Source organism: Lonchura striata, chromosome 2, assembly GCF_046129695.1.
Source record: "Lonchura striata isolate bLonStr1 chromosome 2, bLonStr1.mat, whole genome shotgun sequence".
In the NCBI taxonomy this organism is placed as follows: Eukaryota; Metazoa; Chordata; class Aves; order Passeriformes; family Estrildidae; genus Lonchura; species Lonchura striata.
Genome location: NC_134604.1, coordinates 113,007,269 through 113,025,347, shown reverse-complemented (window position 1 = coordinate 113,025,347; position 18,079 = coordinate 113,007,269). Strand labels below are relative to the sequence as shown.

At 46.0% G+C, this 18,079-nt stretch overlaps 1 protein-coding gene across 1 annotated transcript in view; it reads left to right on the top strand.

The window, feature by feature from the left end:
* Nucleotides 1–5,654: 5,654 nt before the first annotated feature.
* Nucleotides 5,655–18,079, top strand: part of BACE2 (beta-secretase 2) — a 53,365-nt gene continuing 40,940 nt past the window's right edge. The window contains exon 1 of the mRNA XM_021540335.2: nucleotides 5,655–5,996. Coding sequence (XP_021396010.2) covers nucleotides 5,682–5,996 — 315 coding nt within the window. The 5' untranslated portion in view covers nucleotides 5,655–5,681. The remainder of the gene's footprint in view (nucleotides 5,997–18,079) is intronic.

The window sequence follows — 18,079 nt, the reverse complement described above, 5'->3', positions numbered from 1 at the left end:
TTCTGGAAAGTCTTAACCAGGATGAGTGATTTCCTGAACACCCAGCAACAAACTATTCTTACAGTTCTTACTATTAACAATAAATGAATATCCACCACTTCTGGGCAAGTGGGTTGCAGCCCCACATTTATATCTGGGTAATCTCAGCAGTGCCAGCTCTCACTATATTGTTTTTAAAGCACTGTTATAGTTCACTGCATGTTTAATTTTTCATAGTTTAATGAATTTATAACCATTGCTGTTTGTGGTGTAGGAAGGTCTGGAATCAGAAGGTCGATACTGGATCATTTGAAGGTCTAACCCACAAAATATTTCTTCCCTGGTGCCAGCTGCAGAACAGAGTTGAGGAAGCCTGCAGAACTTTCTGAGGAGAAATAACACTTTTGTGAGTGGTCAATGCATTTATCACAAGCTCTGCAGGTTGCCTCAGATGTGGGGCAGGAGCTCAAATGGCAGCTCCCTAGGCAGGAATGAGTTACACCAGACCAGAAATACCCAAAGAGAAGGTGGCAAACAGTCAAAGTAAACATAATACTGAATATATCAATGGTGCTGCAGCACCAGGGTGTTCATGAGCCTTCCCTTTAAGCTCAGCTCTGTGCTGCCATTTGAGGCAATGTGGTCTGGGCAGGACTAACTTGGAGCCACTTGGGTCTGCAGCTGGTTCTGCCTCTCCTTCCTCGGTTCCTCCTCCTTTCCACAGAGGAGGGATCATGGCTTCTGCACAGCCCCTCTGCTTAGCTCTGCAAGCACCAAACAAGGTGCATTTTGCATCTCTGCCCTCTGACTGGTCACGCACCACTTTGTTAGAGAAAAGGGGGTCATAAAATCATGGAATGGTTTGGATTGGATGGAAATTTAACGCTCATCCAGTTCCACCCTCCCTGCCATGGGCAAGGAAGCCTTCCATTGTCCCAGGCTGTTCCAAGCCCCAGTGCCAGTGGCCTTGGACACTTCCAGGGATCCAGGAGCAGCCACAGCTCCTCCAGGCAACTTTTTCCAGTGCCTTACTACCCCCACAGGGAAGCATTTCTTCCTGGTCTCCAATTTAAACCTGCTCTCTGTCAGTTTGAAGCCCTTTGTCCTGTCACCCTTGTAAAAAGTCTCTCCCCATTTTTCTTGGAAGGCCAAAATTAGGTCACCCTGAAGCTTCTTTTCTCCAGGCTGAGCAATCCCAGTTCCCTCAGCCTTCCCTCACAGGACAGCAGCTCCATCCCTCACATGTTCAACTGCAGCCAAAGGGAGATACCATCATTCAGAAAACTCACTGCACAGACAGTGCAGTGACCAAAGAAGACACCTCCACCCACAGATCCTCTACCCAAAATAAAGAGATGGATGCTGATAAGGATTTGCACCCGCATCCCCAAGCACAGAGTCTTCGGCCACAAGATTCATTTTGCATGAGCTCTACACCCAGTGATGGAGCTCCACGCTCCATCCTTTAAAAAGTCTCAGAAGTGTCCATGTCCTCTTTGGCACAGGAGATGTTTCAGAGCCCCAGGAATGGCACTGGAAGAGCTCTCCTGGGTGGCACATTTCTCATCCCATGGGCCAGCTGTTTTATCCGTGGCCTTTGAGGACAAACAGAGCCAAACCTTGGCAGACACAAAGCAGAGCCAGACCTCGTGGCCTCTGCTGCCCCTTGCTTGTTTCCTGTTGCAGAATTTCTGAGAGAGAGAGGACATAATTTATGTCTGGAGTGAGAATTGAGCGACCCCTCAGACCAGGCCCCTGATAAGTGGCCTTGGTGGGGCCTAGGAGCCTTTGATGCAGTAAGAATTTAATTGTGGTGCAGTTAGAAATTATGTTAAGGTATCTACAAAGTAATGAGCTGAGTGTGAATTAGGGTAGAGCTGCAGTGTGAAAAGCCTGACCACCTTAAGGCAAACAATGTTAGCTTGCCAGTGAGAGTGCCTTTGTAAACTGTAAACTATATGGAAGTGTATATAAACTGCCATCTTCTCATTAATAAATGGAGAATGTTTGTTTAACCATATTGGTTTGACGTGCGTTCTGTCCTGTCTGGCTTTCCTGTCGTATGAGGAGCCTGAGTTCATTTTACACCCCTCTTGTACAAGCAATCCTTCACTGGATTAGGCCCAAAATATGAAAAAGCTGATTGCAAGACAACCACAGACAGAGAAGACATTTTCCCTCTCCTCTCCTCGGGCTACCGAATTCTGCGAATTAACCCTTTGCACACTGCGGGTCCAGCTGGGTTTCCTTCAGGAGCGTTGTGGAATTACAGTAAAGAACAATCACTCTTCTCAAAACCAAAGTATTGATTATGCTAAGAGCAAGAAGACAGAAAGCAGACACAGCAGTTTTAGGACAGAAGTCTTTGTGGCCATCTGCCCTTATCATTGTGTAACGCTAGCACAGGTCAGCCTGACTCCTTCAGAAGCTCAGCAGAGGAACACTTCGATCTGAGCAGTCCCCTAATAGCTTCCTCCTCGGGAGGGAGAGGATCTCTTTTTAGCCACACACAGTTCCTTCTGCTCAGATCAGCTCCAGCACTTCCTCTGCATCCTCAGATGCCTTCTCTGTTCTTGCTGGTTTTCTCAACAGGCCTGATTTAACATCTCCACAGAGCAACTGTCCCCTCTGACTGAGTTCACACACTCTGTCCACAGCACTGCATTTTTATGATGCTCTATGCTCTGTAAATACTGGTGGAAGGTTGTGTTATAGAGACAAACCTTAATTCACTGTCAAGTGGCTCAAGGTTTAAAGCACCACGGTGCCATCAAATTGAATTAACCCAGAGTTGGATTAAAGTCAAGATTTACCTGAAAAATTATATTTGGACAGTTGACTTTAAGGAAAAAAAAAGGCCTATTCACAGAGACTGATACTTAAAATTACTTTTATTATTATTTACTCAAAGAACACATATTTGGAATCACAAAAATAGAGAAAAACAAGATTCACCAAACATTGTAGACTACAAAGTGTACAGACACTTAAACTTGAGTCTATTTCCAGCATTTCATTTCTTTTCTGTATGTGATACATAAAAAATCTAAACATGCATGTTGACTATGGCATTCATCGCATACAGATGACTTCCCCTCTGAGGAACATCTTGCATGTTGTCACATTTGGCTCTCTGGGAGGACTTTTTTTATATCTCCTTTCCCAAGCAGCTGTTCACATTGCACTTTTAAAGGCCCATTCGTGCCCACGTTCAGAAATGCACTGGGACTTCTCACCTCTATGTGGCACAGCCTAATATTTAAAATAAATAAAGGAGCAGGAGAGGCAAGGCAGAAACCCCACGGCAGGCTGCACACCAGCCCTGCTGGGATGATGCCATGGGAGGGCAGGAAGGTTTCACACACAGCATCTCACACACAGCAGTTGCCTGATGAGCATTTACTGCGAGACTGATCCAGGGCTGTGCAAAACAGGACGAGAAGAACTTTTACCAAACAGCATGAAAAAAAAAAAAAGGACAAGTTTTCTCTTCAACACTTAAAGGCTATGCTATGTCTTCTATGCTCTGAAACTATGCACTCCTTTGGCTGGAATTGCTTTAGCCAGGAGTGTGGTAATGTATCTTAGCAACAGCAGCAAGGGGGAAGACTTACTGTACTGTAAAAGAATTAAAACAAAATGCACATAGCTGCTGACTGTTCTAAATACATCCTTACCACTCTGAGGGGGTGTTCAATTATACTCCTGATTACTTTTCCCGTTCCCTTTTCTGAAGGGGTGGGGGCATTTCTCCAGTTTTCAGCTCACCCATGAAGAGCCCCAAGCATTTTAATTCCCCTTTGGCTTCAGCTGTGACTAGACAGGCCCTACAATGCAACCTGTCACTATCCCAGGCACGTTAGGAAAAGCCATTACTGTAGCACCCCGGAGATAACCTCTCTGTGTGAACCTGGCTGCCCCTCCCTCAGGTGTTCAGCTGCCATCAGCCCACAGCAGCATTTTCCCTCTGTCTGGAGCAGGTGAGACTAGACAGACCAGGGCTGCAATATTTCACCTTCCTACTTGTCAGCCAAATAGAAAGCTTTGTGCAGCAGGGGAACTTTGCACAATTTCACCTCTTACCAAGGTGTGTGGTTTTCCACAAGCATAACAACCTCCTGAGAGGAAGCTTCATTTATAACCTCTCCTCCAGCCCCCAGACAGGCCATGTTCCTTACAGGCTTCCCCTGCAGTATTTTCCTTCTTGCAGAGAGCCCCACCAGCCAGGACAGGGTCTGCATCCCCCTCCTGCCATAGATGCAGGAGGAAAAACATCAAGCTGCACCAGAAGCACTGATCTGATCCAAGGGAGGCCCGACAAAGTGAGCACAAGGACTCCAGATTTGAGGTGACAGAGCCAGAGTAATGAAAACATTCATAAAAAAATGTGAAAACACCTCTTTTCCTTCAGCAAGGGAAGGTGGGCTGGTGGGCTCCCACTTTCTTTTTAAGGATTATCTTCTTCAAGCAACTCTGACAAATGCCTACAGTTAACAGCCTTACCCAAGTATCCTTCCCCCAGACAGACTTCCCAGGAATGAACACTGCCTACCTCTTAATAAAACTTCATTTAATACGTGTGAAACACCTGGAAATCTCGTGGGCGATTACTCCAGCTCAAGGAAGGGAAGGGGGGAGCTCTTTCAGTTTACTCTGGCAGAGAAGGGATCTCAGTCCACGCAGTCCTGCACAGATTTACACACAGGGAGGGACCAGGAGGTTGCCTAAGACAGCAAACTGATCAGGGGACACCGAGAGGACTTCAGCTGGCTGTTTTTCAACTTTATCTACAACCGAGGACTGGGGGAAGAGCCAGAAACAACCACGGAGTGACACTGCTTAGACTTGCCCAGTGTTATATTTCAAGGTTTTTGGACTATCCGCTCCATCCAACAATCCATCAGGCACCGTCATTACTCCAGAGATGTCGAGACTAATTCCACCCTAAGCGTTCCCATCTTTCAAAAGGCCGCGCTTGACTGCTGTTATATTAATTCCGTGCATGATGAAGACATTTAAAGCCTCGCATGCTCTCTCAAGCAGACGCCTTGCGTGCCTCGCTCTTGCCGGTGCAGCAGCTGAATTTCCACACGCACACGCCCGCTGTGCTCACACCAGCCGCCACCGTGCGAACCGGCACACGGGGACACGCTCCCGCATCCCCGAGTGACCCCGCATCCCCACCTCCAGCTCCTCCTGCCCCACCACAGCCCGGCCCCAGCCTCGGCTCCCGCGGGGTCGCGATGGGAGCTGGTCCCCCCGGAGGCTGCCGGAGCCACCCCGGCCACGCTCGCACCGCGCCGGGAGGGGAGCGGAGCCGCGGTCCCCGCTCCGCCGCTCTCCCTTGGGGGCTTTCGGAAACTTTTCTCCCCGCCGTGCCGTCACTCCGCGTTAGCGGGGCTGCGGGCAGGGCCGAGCCGAGCCGGGAAGTTTCTCCCGTGGGCGCTGGGTCGGAGCAACTTTCCCCGCACGGCCCCCGGAGCTCCGAGCGCTCCGGCTGCCCGTGCGGGAGAAACGCGAGGAGGAGCTCGCTTCGGGGGAGGGGGAGATGCAGCCGGGGCGTGGGTAAGCCGCTCCCTTCTTCTTCCTCCTCCTCCTCCTCCTCCTCCTCCTCCCCCCGTCGGCTGCTCCAGTCTGGCAGCCAGGCGGCCGCTGCCTCCGGCCGGAGCCGCCGCGCTCGGGAAGCGACTCCCGGCCCCGGGATGGGGACGCCGCTGGCGGCTCCGGGATTGCTGCTGCTCCTCCTGGCCGGCACCGCGGGGCTCTGCCGGGCGCTCTTCTCCCTCCCGCTCCGCGTGTCCCACCCCGCCGCCCCCGCCGGGTCGCCGCCCGCCCCGGTGGTGCTGCGGCCGGCCAGCGGCAGCCGGCAGCAGGATGCCCCCGGGGTTGCGGACGGCTTGGCCTTGGCCTCGGATCCCGGCGGCACCCTCAACTTTTTAGCCATGGTGGAGAACCTCCAGGGAGACTCCGGTCGCGGCTACTACCTGGAGATGCTGATCGGGACCCCGCCGCAAGCGGTAGGAGCGGGCCGGGGGCTGCGGGCTGGGGGCGCTGGGAGGGATGGAGAGGAGGGGGTCAAACTTCTCCTGGGTGGGAGCGACTCGGCCGCCCCGCAACTCGCGGCTCCAACGCAACTTTGTCCCGGTGCTCGGCGCTGGCGCCTCCTCCCTTCCCCTTTCTCGCCCTCCCTTCCCGGGGGATGGGGCCGGTGCCCGGCGCGGGGGAGCGGCGGCAGCAGCAGCGACTTTCCGCGGACCCGCAGGGAGGAGAGAAAGGAGAGGAGCATCCCCGGCTGCCCCGTCCTGTCCCTGCTCGGGAAATCTGCGGGTCTGGTCCCCAGGATTTCTTTTAGGCTGTGTCACGGCGTCTGGATCCGAAGCGAGTTGCTCTGCCAGTCGAACTGACCGTGTTTTAGAGACAGCGGGTGCTTTTTTTGTTATCCTTTGCTTTTTTAAGCTGCTCTGCATCGTGATTGGGCGCTTTGGTAGATCTTCCCAGTGCTCCCGGGAGAATCACTCGGCATCTTCCTGCTAAACTAAGTGATGGCTGGGCACAACCAGCCCTTCTGTCGGGAACCCATGTGTTACTGATTAACGGGGCAAAGAACGTGTGTGCGTTCTGAATATTGTTTTCAGATAAAGCGTGTTGCCTTGAATCTTCCCTCTCTGCCTCCACCAGTGTGGCTGAAGTTTGTTTCGAGTTGGTTTTCTGGTTTTTTTGTGTTTTTTGGGGTTTTTTTGGTTTGGTTGGTTTTTTTTTTTTTTTTTTTTTTTTTTTTTTTTTTTTTTCCGTGTAGTTGCTCTTTCATCTGTGTCATGAGATCCCAGGAGGAGCGGTGCTGGGCTGCTGGTGGGATGACTAGTCAGCTGAGCGGGGATTAATTTCCTGAGAGCCCTCGGGGCTTTCCTTCAGAACTTTGTGTTTGCTTCAGGAGTTTAGGTCCTGAGGTTCCCAGTGTAGACAGAAAAAAAAAAAAATCTTTATTCTTCTGCTTAACTCCCCTGCGTAATAGAAAGCCGATGAATGCCAGAATGTGCAGCCAATGGGGAGCGTTCAGCCGTCATTGCATTTTTGGATGTCTGTGAGCTCTTTCTTTTTTTGCCCCTCGAATATAAGAGGATTGGCCACATCATCTCTCTAATCACAAGATATCACACTGCAATCAATACATGCATTGAGAAAGGCTGGCATTGTTTTATGATCAATAAATAGAGGTTTTTTTTTTTTAACCCATAACTAGGTCTGACATATCAAGGTGTGGCCCAGTAGCCACAGAGGCCATTAAATATTTTTTCCTCTGTGTTGAGTGATGCATATTTGACTAGTTCTGTTAGTGTGGTGTGCTGTGTGCTTCATAACTCCAGGGAACATTCAAACATTCAATATTGGCTTCTGCCAGAATCAAGGCACCAGATTTGATTGGACTAATCACCCAATTCAGCATGTCTTAGATGAAAAAAAATAACTTCAGGTAGGAAAAGTGACTATCCAGTATATTATCTCCTTACATGTCTAGGGGCATTCTGAAATGGGAAGAAATGGAGAAGGAAAAATGTGACAGACCTTTAATAATATGACTGGAGGCCTAAGAGGGAGAAATGTGCTGCCCTCAGTACACCCACAGGCTTCACTTATGCTTAACAGCTCGTATCACTTTTATTACAGGTAATGGAAGGTTTCAGCTAGACTTGCCTCTGATTTTTATGTTTTCCACATTAAAAAAGCATTCTTTGAATCTGATTGCAAAGCTTTTACTACTTCAAACTAGTTCTGACTTATGCAAAGTTAATTATTTTAAAGACTACCACTGGTTTAGCACATGTGAGGTTTTATTCACAAGTAGACCCACTGAGGTTGTAAGTAAGATTATAAATGCTTCTGTTTCCCAAAGCAGATCTTGATGTGTAATGACTCAGTGGAGTGCAGTTAGAATTTATTCTGTACTTCTGATGAGGATGAATTTGTTATCCCATTCCCTGCCGGAAACCAGAAAACTTAAAGATCACAAATGTACTTGCTGTTTTTCTGCTTTTCAACGAGTAGTATAAAGCTACAAAGCTGCTGCTGTTGGTACTTGAATGCTTCACATGCTGCTACTAAAAGCAAGTGTCTGCATAGTGCCAAGCGTTGGATTGTGTTAAACTCCTTGGGCAAGTCGTTGCTGGAGTTGGGAGTGGGCTGTGCGTGATGGTGTAGAAAAGGAAAAATCTTTCCCTGATTTAAATGCTCCTCCCAGCCTGACTTTGCTCCACGTCAAAAGCTGCTCTGCAAAGTGATGCTCGGACACCTTCCTTTTGCTTTTGTGCCCCTCCAACTTGGGGTTTCCCAGCTGCCTGCCCGAGCCAGGCGCAGGACTGCCAGCCCAGGGAGCAGGAGCGCTGCCCTGACATTGTGCCAAGGAGGAAGGAGGGTCTGGCGGCGAGGAGCGGCTGCGCTTCCGCGCTCCCGGAGCAGGAACGTGCATGGCACAGCTGCTGCTCTGCACAGGAGCACACAGGGGATGGGGAAATACTCACAGGACAGTGCTGGACCACGACCGAGCAGCAGGCTGTGAGAAGGGAAAGCAGATTTGGTGTCGTGGTTACAGTAGAGTTGGTGCCCAGTGACTTCGGGAGCGTGTGCGTCAAGTGTTGGAAGCTGCTGAGCCAGAATGGGGAATGAACATTTGTGAAAGGCTTCTGCACTACAGGGCTTGCTTTACTGCTCAGCTGCATTTTTAGAAATTTTCCTTTTTTAATTCCTGTTCTTGGAAGGAAGCTACTATGACAGAATCTCGTTTTTCAGGTCATTTAAGGCATACTTTTTGGCTTTCGTTCCAATTCTGATTTGTCATATAGCAGATAAACACAGCACAGAACTGCGATTCACAATGGCAGCTCTGAAACACTTGTTCTGATGGTACAAAAATAGAGCAGCTGCTGCGTGAAGTCAAAATTTATTTTATTTCCAAAACAGGAAACTTCAATGCAGTCAATCCAGTTTTGCAAAGTGCTTGCAGCCAAAGTGTTTCTGATCATTTCCAGTTTTATGATACAGTATCCTTCCTAATCCTATCAGATCTCCAGACCAGCTACCAGGTTGGTGTCAAGTGTTATTACTCCCACTAATTCTTATTCATTCACATGTAGACCTACTTAAGAATTATGTGAAAGGTGAAAACGGTCTGTTATATTGAAGGGTGTGATGTATTTGTCCCTTATTTCATGGATGTATTATTATGTGTCCTAATCCTGATGGATTATGGGCTTTATACCTGTCTGTATAGGTTCACTTCTTCCAGTTCCAGATTTAAATAAGAGGTGGCAAGAGCCCAATATGAATTGTGTGCAGTGTTCTTAGCTATTTCTTTAAATAATCTGATGGAATTCCTTTGCTCTACCTTTTATTATTTTGCCTACCCTGAGATTATAAGAATTGTGAGAAATTGAATCCAAGATCATTTAGGTTTTTTTGCTGTCTTCACTGCAGTCCTCTTCATATTAATTTTGTTTCTCCTACAAGCTTTTGACCAAAAGAATAGTCAAACTCTTAAAAAAACCTCATGTTTTTCACAGCTTTCTTGAAGTCCATCTGGACTGCATTAAACATTTGCAGGGACAGTACCACTGCCTCATCTTGCCTCTTGTACAAGGTGGTGATAGTCCTGCTGATCCCACTGCATTTCCAAGCTGTGTTTTTATGGAGAACAGGTAAATGTTACTCCTGCAGCTTCTCTGTGAAAGAGAGGGCAGGCATCAGCCCCTGTGAGCTCGGGTCTGATTAACCACAAAAGGATCCAGCTTGTGCTCTGAGTGCCACAGCTCCTTTCTCTCAGTCTCAGTTTTTCATTCTGTTCATGAAGAGGCTTTTAAATCTGCTGTTTATCCTAATGGCAGTTTGTTCTGTGCACAGGGTGAGCAAAAACCCCTTCTATAAACTTGCTCCCAAGTTTTAAGGTCAGTGTGGATGTTGGGTCTTACAGCCCCCGCTGCAAAACACAAACTTCAGTTCCCACATAATTGGTGGGAGGTTATCTTCCCTTCCATTTCTTCCAGCTATTAAAGAGAGGAATGATAAAGAAGGATATGTATTAAATACCTCTAGTGTGTCGTGGAGTCAGAATTTATAGCTTTGTGTTTTGAAGGTGATGTAAACAGACATTAACAAGTTCTGAACTTGCAGCCATTATTTCTTAATTGGTAGTAGTTCTCATTCCCTGAGTGTTGAAAGGAATGAAGATCTGAGGAAAGATTCAATTGCTCTTGTAATTTGATTTTTGGTGCTGTACTATTCCCCAACAAGCTCAGCTCCGCTTTCTTAATTTTGCTGAAAAGGAGCTCACTGTCTTTCTAGATACAAGGAGTTTTAAAATTTGATCTTTCTTTCTTCAAATATCTGAAGGCAAGTTCCATTTCAAGTCTATCTTTCTGTCTTTTTTTTTTTTTTAGCAATTATTAAAGTCTTTTGTATTTATTTTTGAGTTCTTTAAGAAAGCTGAAAAAAACAAAAGGCTGAGAAGCAAAGACAAGTTCTATGGTGCATTGGAGTGTTTTGAGGTGACAGCATCAAAATCCTTCCAGATCTGTCTAGTGGAAATAGTATTGAAATGCAAAAATATTCCTGTTTTTAAATGGTGATTTGAGTCAATTTTGGTTGTTGTTGTTGAATACCTGCAAAATGAAAAGGACATGGACTTGGCAGTTGTAATTCAGGACTAATACAGTGAACAGCTGGGCTGTGATGTGTTTTTGACCCAAGACAAGCAAGCAAATATTCCGGGTTTGGGTTGACCAAAAAGTCTCTACCTTTACAAATTAGCATTCTAGCACCTTCTTCCATCCAAAATTAGCCCTGGCAAAAGAGGCTGTGTGGGGGTAGTAGAGCCTGTACTATAGAAATAACCCAAAATATGAGTGCTGATCTCACTGAATGGAAGAGGCTCACTGTGGTCATTCCTCAGGATGTGCTTCTCTCCCAGAGTTAGGGATCAGAGCCCCACGAACTGCTCCTTTAAAGGAGCTTTCTCCTCTTCAGAGGAGTGATGGAAGCTTTATTATCCAGGGTCTCTGGCTGAGGCAATCCTGAATTCAGATCCTGGTGGGTCAGGGCAGAAGAGCTGTTGTGGGGAGCAGGGGTGGTGGAAATAGATGTCAGGTTCACATTTTTTACCACTTTGCATTTCATTTCTTATCAAGGAAAAAGCATCAGTTATATCTGGAAAGAGAAAAGTAGAGGGCAAGCAAATAACTGTTTTGCCTGAATAAAGTGTAAATTAGTTGGGATTTGGAGTAGAAATGAGATGAAAATGAAACAGTGGATGAAAGAAAGCCCGTGTGCAATTTCCGTGTGTTTGGTTCATTTGGATTATTAAGGAAGAAATAGTTCTCTTCTTCTTTGGGTTTTTCTTGTGGTTTTTTTTCCTTTCCCCCCCCCCCCCCCCCCCTCTAACTAGAGGAGTGTGAACTCTAGGGATTGCATCTGGCAAGACAGATTTAAAAGCTGCTACACTTTGCAGGGGTCTTCATTTTCTTAAAGAGCACTTATGACTTTGAGTATGTGAGGACACCTTAGCTATTACATTGCCTCCACATATTATAATTTTTGAAATGTCCTCACTCAGTGTAACTGAAACAAGTCTGACCTGAAGTGTTGTCTGGTCATTGTCAAGTACAGCTCTGTTTGAAAAAGGAAGCTGGTACAATGGCTCTCACACGTGCCTCTCCAGTGTGACTCGGACAGACCTCTCTCCCCCTTTTCCTACTGGCTGTAAAATACAGATTTAATTGTACAAACAACTGTGTAAATAAGTGAAGGAACCTGTTGCTTCTATTTCAGCATAGATTAGGGTTTGAGATCAAATCTTCAAAGTAAAGGAGGCAGCTCTCAGCTGCCTTAAAAAAAGGAAATGTTTTTTCCTGCTATTGACAGGCCTGCCTATGTTTTGCTGTGTTCCAGCTTGGGTTTGCTCTAGATCCAAGCTGTTGAAGCAAACACAGAACATGTTCTGAGGTCACTTTTACACCTGAATTTGTATCCATCAGCTCTGTGCCCTTCAAAGCACTTAAAACAGCCCAGGACTAGGTAGATCTTACTTTCCTTTCTGCTCGTGCTTCCACCACAGTGACTGGATGGTGGAGTTAAGGAGCTGGGCTGGCAGGACCCGGTCACTGGGCTGGGAGCAGCCCAGCTGAGAGGAGAAGCTCAGCATGAGCAGCCCACTGTGCTTTTCCCTTGCTCAAAACACTCAGGGAGCTCCTCCACCGCTGGCAGCACCTGAAGGAGGTCAGTGTGAGAGCTTGCCCTGGAGGAGATGGGCCAGAGACCGCCCACACAGCCACACCACAGACAATATCTGACCTCAAGAAATAAGAAGCCACAATTAATGACATCCACACCGCTTATGGTGAGGAGCAAAGGATGAGCAAAGGACTCTGGGACCAGTTGGGAATGGCCATGCAGATCAACAGCCCGTGATTGGCAGGAAGGCTTTTAGAACATTCTATGACTATATATATAGTCTCTCACAGAATATATATATATATATATATATATATATATATATATATTCATTCTCACAGAATGTTCTAGTGTTCTAGAAGCCTTCTGGCTAATATATATTGTGTGTGTGTATATATATTATATATATATGTATGTGTATGTGTGTGTATCATCCCCACTTTGGGGTCTTCTGAAGCAGACTCTTTATGTTTTCTTTTGAATCCCTGTTCGTGAGGATTTAATTTATTTAATAAGAATGTATTTAATATAAATGTATTTCGTTTAGTTAATAAATATAGTTTTTATTTTTTTAATAAATATCTTCAGTGTTAGCACTTCATATGTACCTGTCCCTTCCTTGTTGCTGTGCCACGCCGTCACAGCATCGCCAAGCTCCCGGGACCAGAGGGTTTCCCTGTGCACCCCACAGATCCCTTGGGGTGTTTTTGCCAGCCAATCTCTGGGGCTCTGCTCTGCTGCCAGCCAGGTCAGAGATCCCAGGCAGCCGGACACGTGCTGCAACAGCTCCAATCTGCACCAATCCCACAGCCTTGGTTTTGCTGCAGTGGCTCCTGCTTGGCACAGCGAGGGATGCAGCAGCCTGGCATCACCTGAGAGCCTGTGCCAGTTTGAGAAGCAAGATGTATTCCATTTGCCATCTGTGTGGCAGTTGTCTTCTGTTAAGTGGGCAGTTTTCCTTATCTCTTCCACAACCAATTCTCCCTCCAGAGAGACATCTGTTGATAATGGGCTAGTGAATGTCACTGTATGACTGATAAGAACTGTGACATCCCATTCTGAGATGCTCTGCCCAGAGGGAAGAGACAAGCATTCCTACCTGGATATAATCTGGGTTTTTGGGACACCAGACTCAGCCTTTCCACTGGTTCCCAGGAGGAACAGCTGGGATTTTCCACTGGACCTTCAGAGGAAGACTACACCCTTCACTGACAGAACAAGAGGACACAGTCTCAAGCTATGTCAGGAAAGGTATAGGTTGGATATTAGGAAAAAAAAAATTCACTGAAAGAATAATAAAATACTGGAATTGTCTTCCCAGGGAGGTGGGAACACATCTCTGGATGTGTTTAAAAAAAGACTGGACATGGCACTTGGTGCTATAGTCTAGATGTGGTGTTAGGGCATGGGTTGGACTTGATGATCTTAGAGGTCTCTTCCAACCTCATTATTCTGTGATTCTGCAGGATCACTGCTCCAACAGAACCACATCTGCCACTCCAGGAGGACTGCAGCCATTCCAATTTGGACTGCTACCAACACTGTGGTCCAAAGTATGTCTGGTTGTATTCTGACTCTGTCAGCGGTTTTCCTTTTGTATTATTACATGTATTTTGTTTCTTTTCCCTTTTCCTAATAAATTGTATTTCTGACTTGGAGTCTCTCGCTGGTTTTGCTTTCAAACCAGAACAGAGCCTCACCACAGAGCTCTGAAAATTTCTCCCCCTTAGGGTGAGAGCAGCTGCTGGTGCCCACAGGCCCAGCCAGTTCAGCAGCCTTGCCCCAGGTGTGGTTGTCTGATGGACTTTTGGCCATGCACATCTGAGTAGCAAAGTCAGCCCTGGAGCTTTCAGAAAGCATCAGGCCAGAGTTGATATTTGCTCCCTCTTTTGCCAAAGGTTGATAAAATAGCCCCTTTATTCCCCCTGGTCTCACTCCTCCCTCAGAGTTCTTTCCTCAATCTTCATTTTGCCTGTTTTTCTTGCTCTCACTGCCTTTTTTATGTCTAAGAGTATTTTTAAAGTCCTTCTCTAACAGTTGAAACCTGTGGGGTGTCATGGGGAGGGGATTTGAGGAAAACAAGCTAGATGGGGGAGAAAGATCTTATTTGAGTGAAAATTACAATTCACTGAATACAATTAATGTGTCATAATTAAGCCCTTTTGAAGGAAATCTGTTAAGACAGTAATTGCACTCTGCAATCCTTTTTTCCCCTCACCACTGCTTACTAATAATTTGATATTGTGAAAAACAAATTACTTGTAAATTTTGTCCTCTTTGCTCAGCTTGCAAGTACTAAAATTAGTTGATTTTATTTAGCTTTATGGTTGGCTTATTTTTGTACCTATTTACAAGCAAAAACTGCTATTAAGCTAGATTGCGTGTGTTCAGGGAAAATGCTGGTCTCACATCCTAGTCTGGTCTTATTTTAAAAGAGGAAAGGTATTAATGCTGCAGTAACACTTGGTAAGCTTCTCCTCCCTAAATATAGAGAATGATCCATCCTAAGGGATCCAAAACTCCAAAACTGGCATTTTTGATTTAAAGAAAAAAACCTGACAACTCGAGAACTGAGAGTCACCTTTCCACTTGAGAGAGGGATTAAAGGCCAGCTCCTGCCATTTGACAGGGGAAAAATAATTGGATGCTTTTGTTATCCATCTCTCAGATAACTCCTTGATATTTATGAGTGGATTTGCCTGTGAGAGTGGCTCTTAGCAGAGCACCTGGGAGCCCACCTAGTGCTCAGGCTCAGGTCAAGGCCAGATGTAAGAATTTTTTCACCACCCAGGCTCTTTCTGCTTCCTACTTTGCTTCCATAAGAAGCTTCACACCAGAGAACATCAGGATTTGGAGTTTCTGCAGGAACAAAAGGCTTACCTGCTTTGTCATCATATGGAAGCTTGGGTCCTGCATGTGCCAACTTGAACATTTTATTGTGGCATTTGGGAAGAAAAGAATTTGAAGAATTTGCCATTGGCAGCAATAGTTTTGGCAGAGAAAATAAAATACTGGGCTGTTTTGTTTTGGCTGCAGGATTTGGATCTGTTTTCAAAATTGTGACCGTGAAATCTCAAGGGAGGTTTTTTTCCTCACTTTTTTTTTTTTTCTTATGCAAATGGAAACTTTACTTCCAGAATTCCATTATGATACCTGTTGATACAGAAACCTTGAATGTCGGTGTCTACAGTATAAGAAATTAACAGTTGTGGCATCTTTTCAAGGCCAGGTTGGATGGGGCTTTTAGAAACATGGTCTAATGGAAGGTTCCCTGCCCATGGCAGGGGGTGAAATGAGGTGATTTTTAAAGTCCCTCCCAACCCAAACCATTCCATGATTCTATGATTCAAGCCACTACAGCATCTTGAGCTCTTCAGGGCAGTATTGCTGTGCTGCTTAAGCGTGGTTTGGAAAAGTTGTGCTTTTATTCACTGTGCTGCCTGGTAGATGTCTGCTACAGGAAAGAGTGAAGTGTGAGGCGTGTCAGAAAATGATTCATCATTCCTACCTTTTCTCTGACTAAAGTGATTTTTATTTAATTCATTCATTTTTCTTCTCAGCGACTCTCGGGTTGCAAATAAGACAGAAGGAGTTCAAAGGTGGTCACGCTTCCCAAAAGTCTGGGAGCTGCTGGAGCACTGTAACAGCTGATGCAGTCACAGTGCTGCAGCTTAACTGTCAGAGAATAATCTTCTCATTACTTCTCAGAATCAAAGTCCTTCAGGGAATAACACAGACATTTCACACGCTCCAAAGTGCCAGGTTTTTGCATTAGAACCACCAAGATAAACCATGTGGGGGATGGGGAAAGTTCACAAAATTTCTCAGGAGTTGTGGTTATGAACACTGGTGTGTGCTACATGTTCTAGCTAAAATTAACTTTCATTTGCACTCTGCTGAGCTTTCAGCTTACCTTGAATGACCTTTGGTCATTGGCAAGTGGCCAGATGCCAGTGGTACTTGCTGCAGCTTTTTGTCCAGGTTTGGGAGCTTTTCTCCATGGCAGGTGTGCACAACAGGATTTGCTTTGCCAGTGGGCAAAATTCCACAACTCCAGTGCCCTTAGCACAACCAGCTCCAGTGGTGTGAATAGAATGGTTTGGGTTGAAAAGGATCCTCAAGACCATCCAATTCCAGCTCCCATCACACATCCATCATCACACAGTGGGATGTAACCTCTGGCCAAAGTAGAAGAAAGCTAATTCCAACACTGGAATTGTTGCTGTGTGGAGGAATGGGTTATAGGGAGCTGCTGCTATGGCATGTCCAGGCAGACTTTATCAACCCGAGAGCATAACAAAGTCTTTTAACTTCCTGCCCTACAAACTCAATCTGGTATCTGGAAATGAAGCTGTGTTCCTGCATGCCTCTGTGTTCTCCTGTGTAATCAAGATTTTTATAGTGGAACTTGGTTAACAATTGTAATGATGTATGAGCCATGGGCGAAGCTGGTTCATTTCCCAGAGCTGCTGCCTCTCCAGCATTAGCCAGGGGAAAGAGTAAAGTATGAATGTTTGAGGAGAGAGAGAAATAAACTACTCCAGTAGCAGGGGAGGAACAGTGCTGCTTTCAAAAAAGAGAATTTTTTTGAAAACCATGACTTATTTCACTTGAGAATCAAAACTGCCTTTTAAATTGTCCTGACAAATTTTTAAGTAAAAACATTAAAACAAATATGAGTAAAAAGCATGATTCTTATTTTTAATTAATCAAACACATCATCGGTTAACAGGTTTTTTTTCCTTTTTTTCCTCCCAATCAAATAGTACTTCCTGCTAATGTGGAGCATAAAGCTGATTTCTCTTTGTGCCTTTTAACTCCCTTGTATGATTCAGAGGAACACCCATGATGACAATCAAACTCTGCTTGGCAATATCCTAAATAGGTCAGGTGCAATGGGGAGCAAAAGCCTTCCGTCTGTTGCATTCCCTTTATTAATTGCCAGGGAAATAAAACCACTGCAGTTGCATCACCTTGTTTGTGCTCTGAGACCTGGGACTCCCTGTGCACATTCCTGTGGCCACCAAAGATGGCATGGAGCAATGGGAAGCTGCCTGCCTGGCCCTACACCTTTTCCCCAGAGGTGTGGCACAACTTTTCTGACAGGAAACACGATCAGAATAACCAAATTCCAGCCTTTGTGCCTGACTTTGATGAACTTGTGGGTTTTATGCTGATCTTTCCCTCCTTCCCTTCCTTTGCCTGCACTGACAGATGCAGTCATGTCCCTTTACCATCCTACCAGCCCAGCAAGTGTGTGAAAGTGTGGGATGGTGGCTGTTGCTGGGCAGAAAGGGAGGAAAGAGGTGGGAGCTTCTGTGACAGGTGAGGAAGAGGTGGTTGAAGGTAGTTAAGAGGGTAGGATCAGCCTCTTCAGCTCCTCAGGCTGACACAACCCAGATCTCGTGTTAAATAAATCTGGCAGTGCTGCAAACCAGGCCTGAAGAACAAGTCCTGGCATTTTTATAGCAGAGGTCATGCCTTGAAGTACAGGGAGTCCACAGCTGGCTTTCCAAGGTGTGTGCTTGTTTATTTACCTCACCATATCCAACAATCCTGGCCAATCCAGGGATCTCACTGGGTGAACGTGGGAATGTCTGTACTTTCCTGGCCTCCAGGAGGGACAGGCTGCTTTCAGAGCCCTGAACTTGTCTTAAGCAGCAAGCTGGCTGTTCCCATGGCATCATATCTGTTGGAACTCAAAATGTCCCTCAGACATTTTTGGAGATTCCAGGCCCAGGTCAGAAGCATTTGAGACCCTGGCAGGCAGCTGGAAACAGCTGTGATTTTGGGTTTGAACCATGGGATGATTTACCAACCTTGCAGGAAGAACAAGAAGTCACAAAAGTTTAGATATTATAGTAGAAGTAGTCACAAAGTAAAG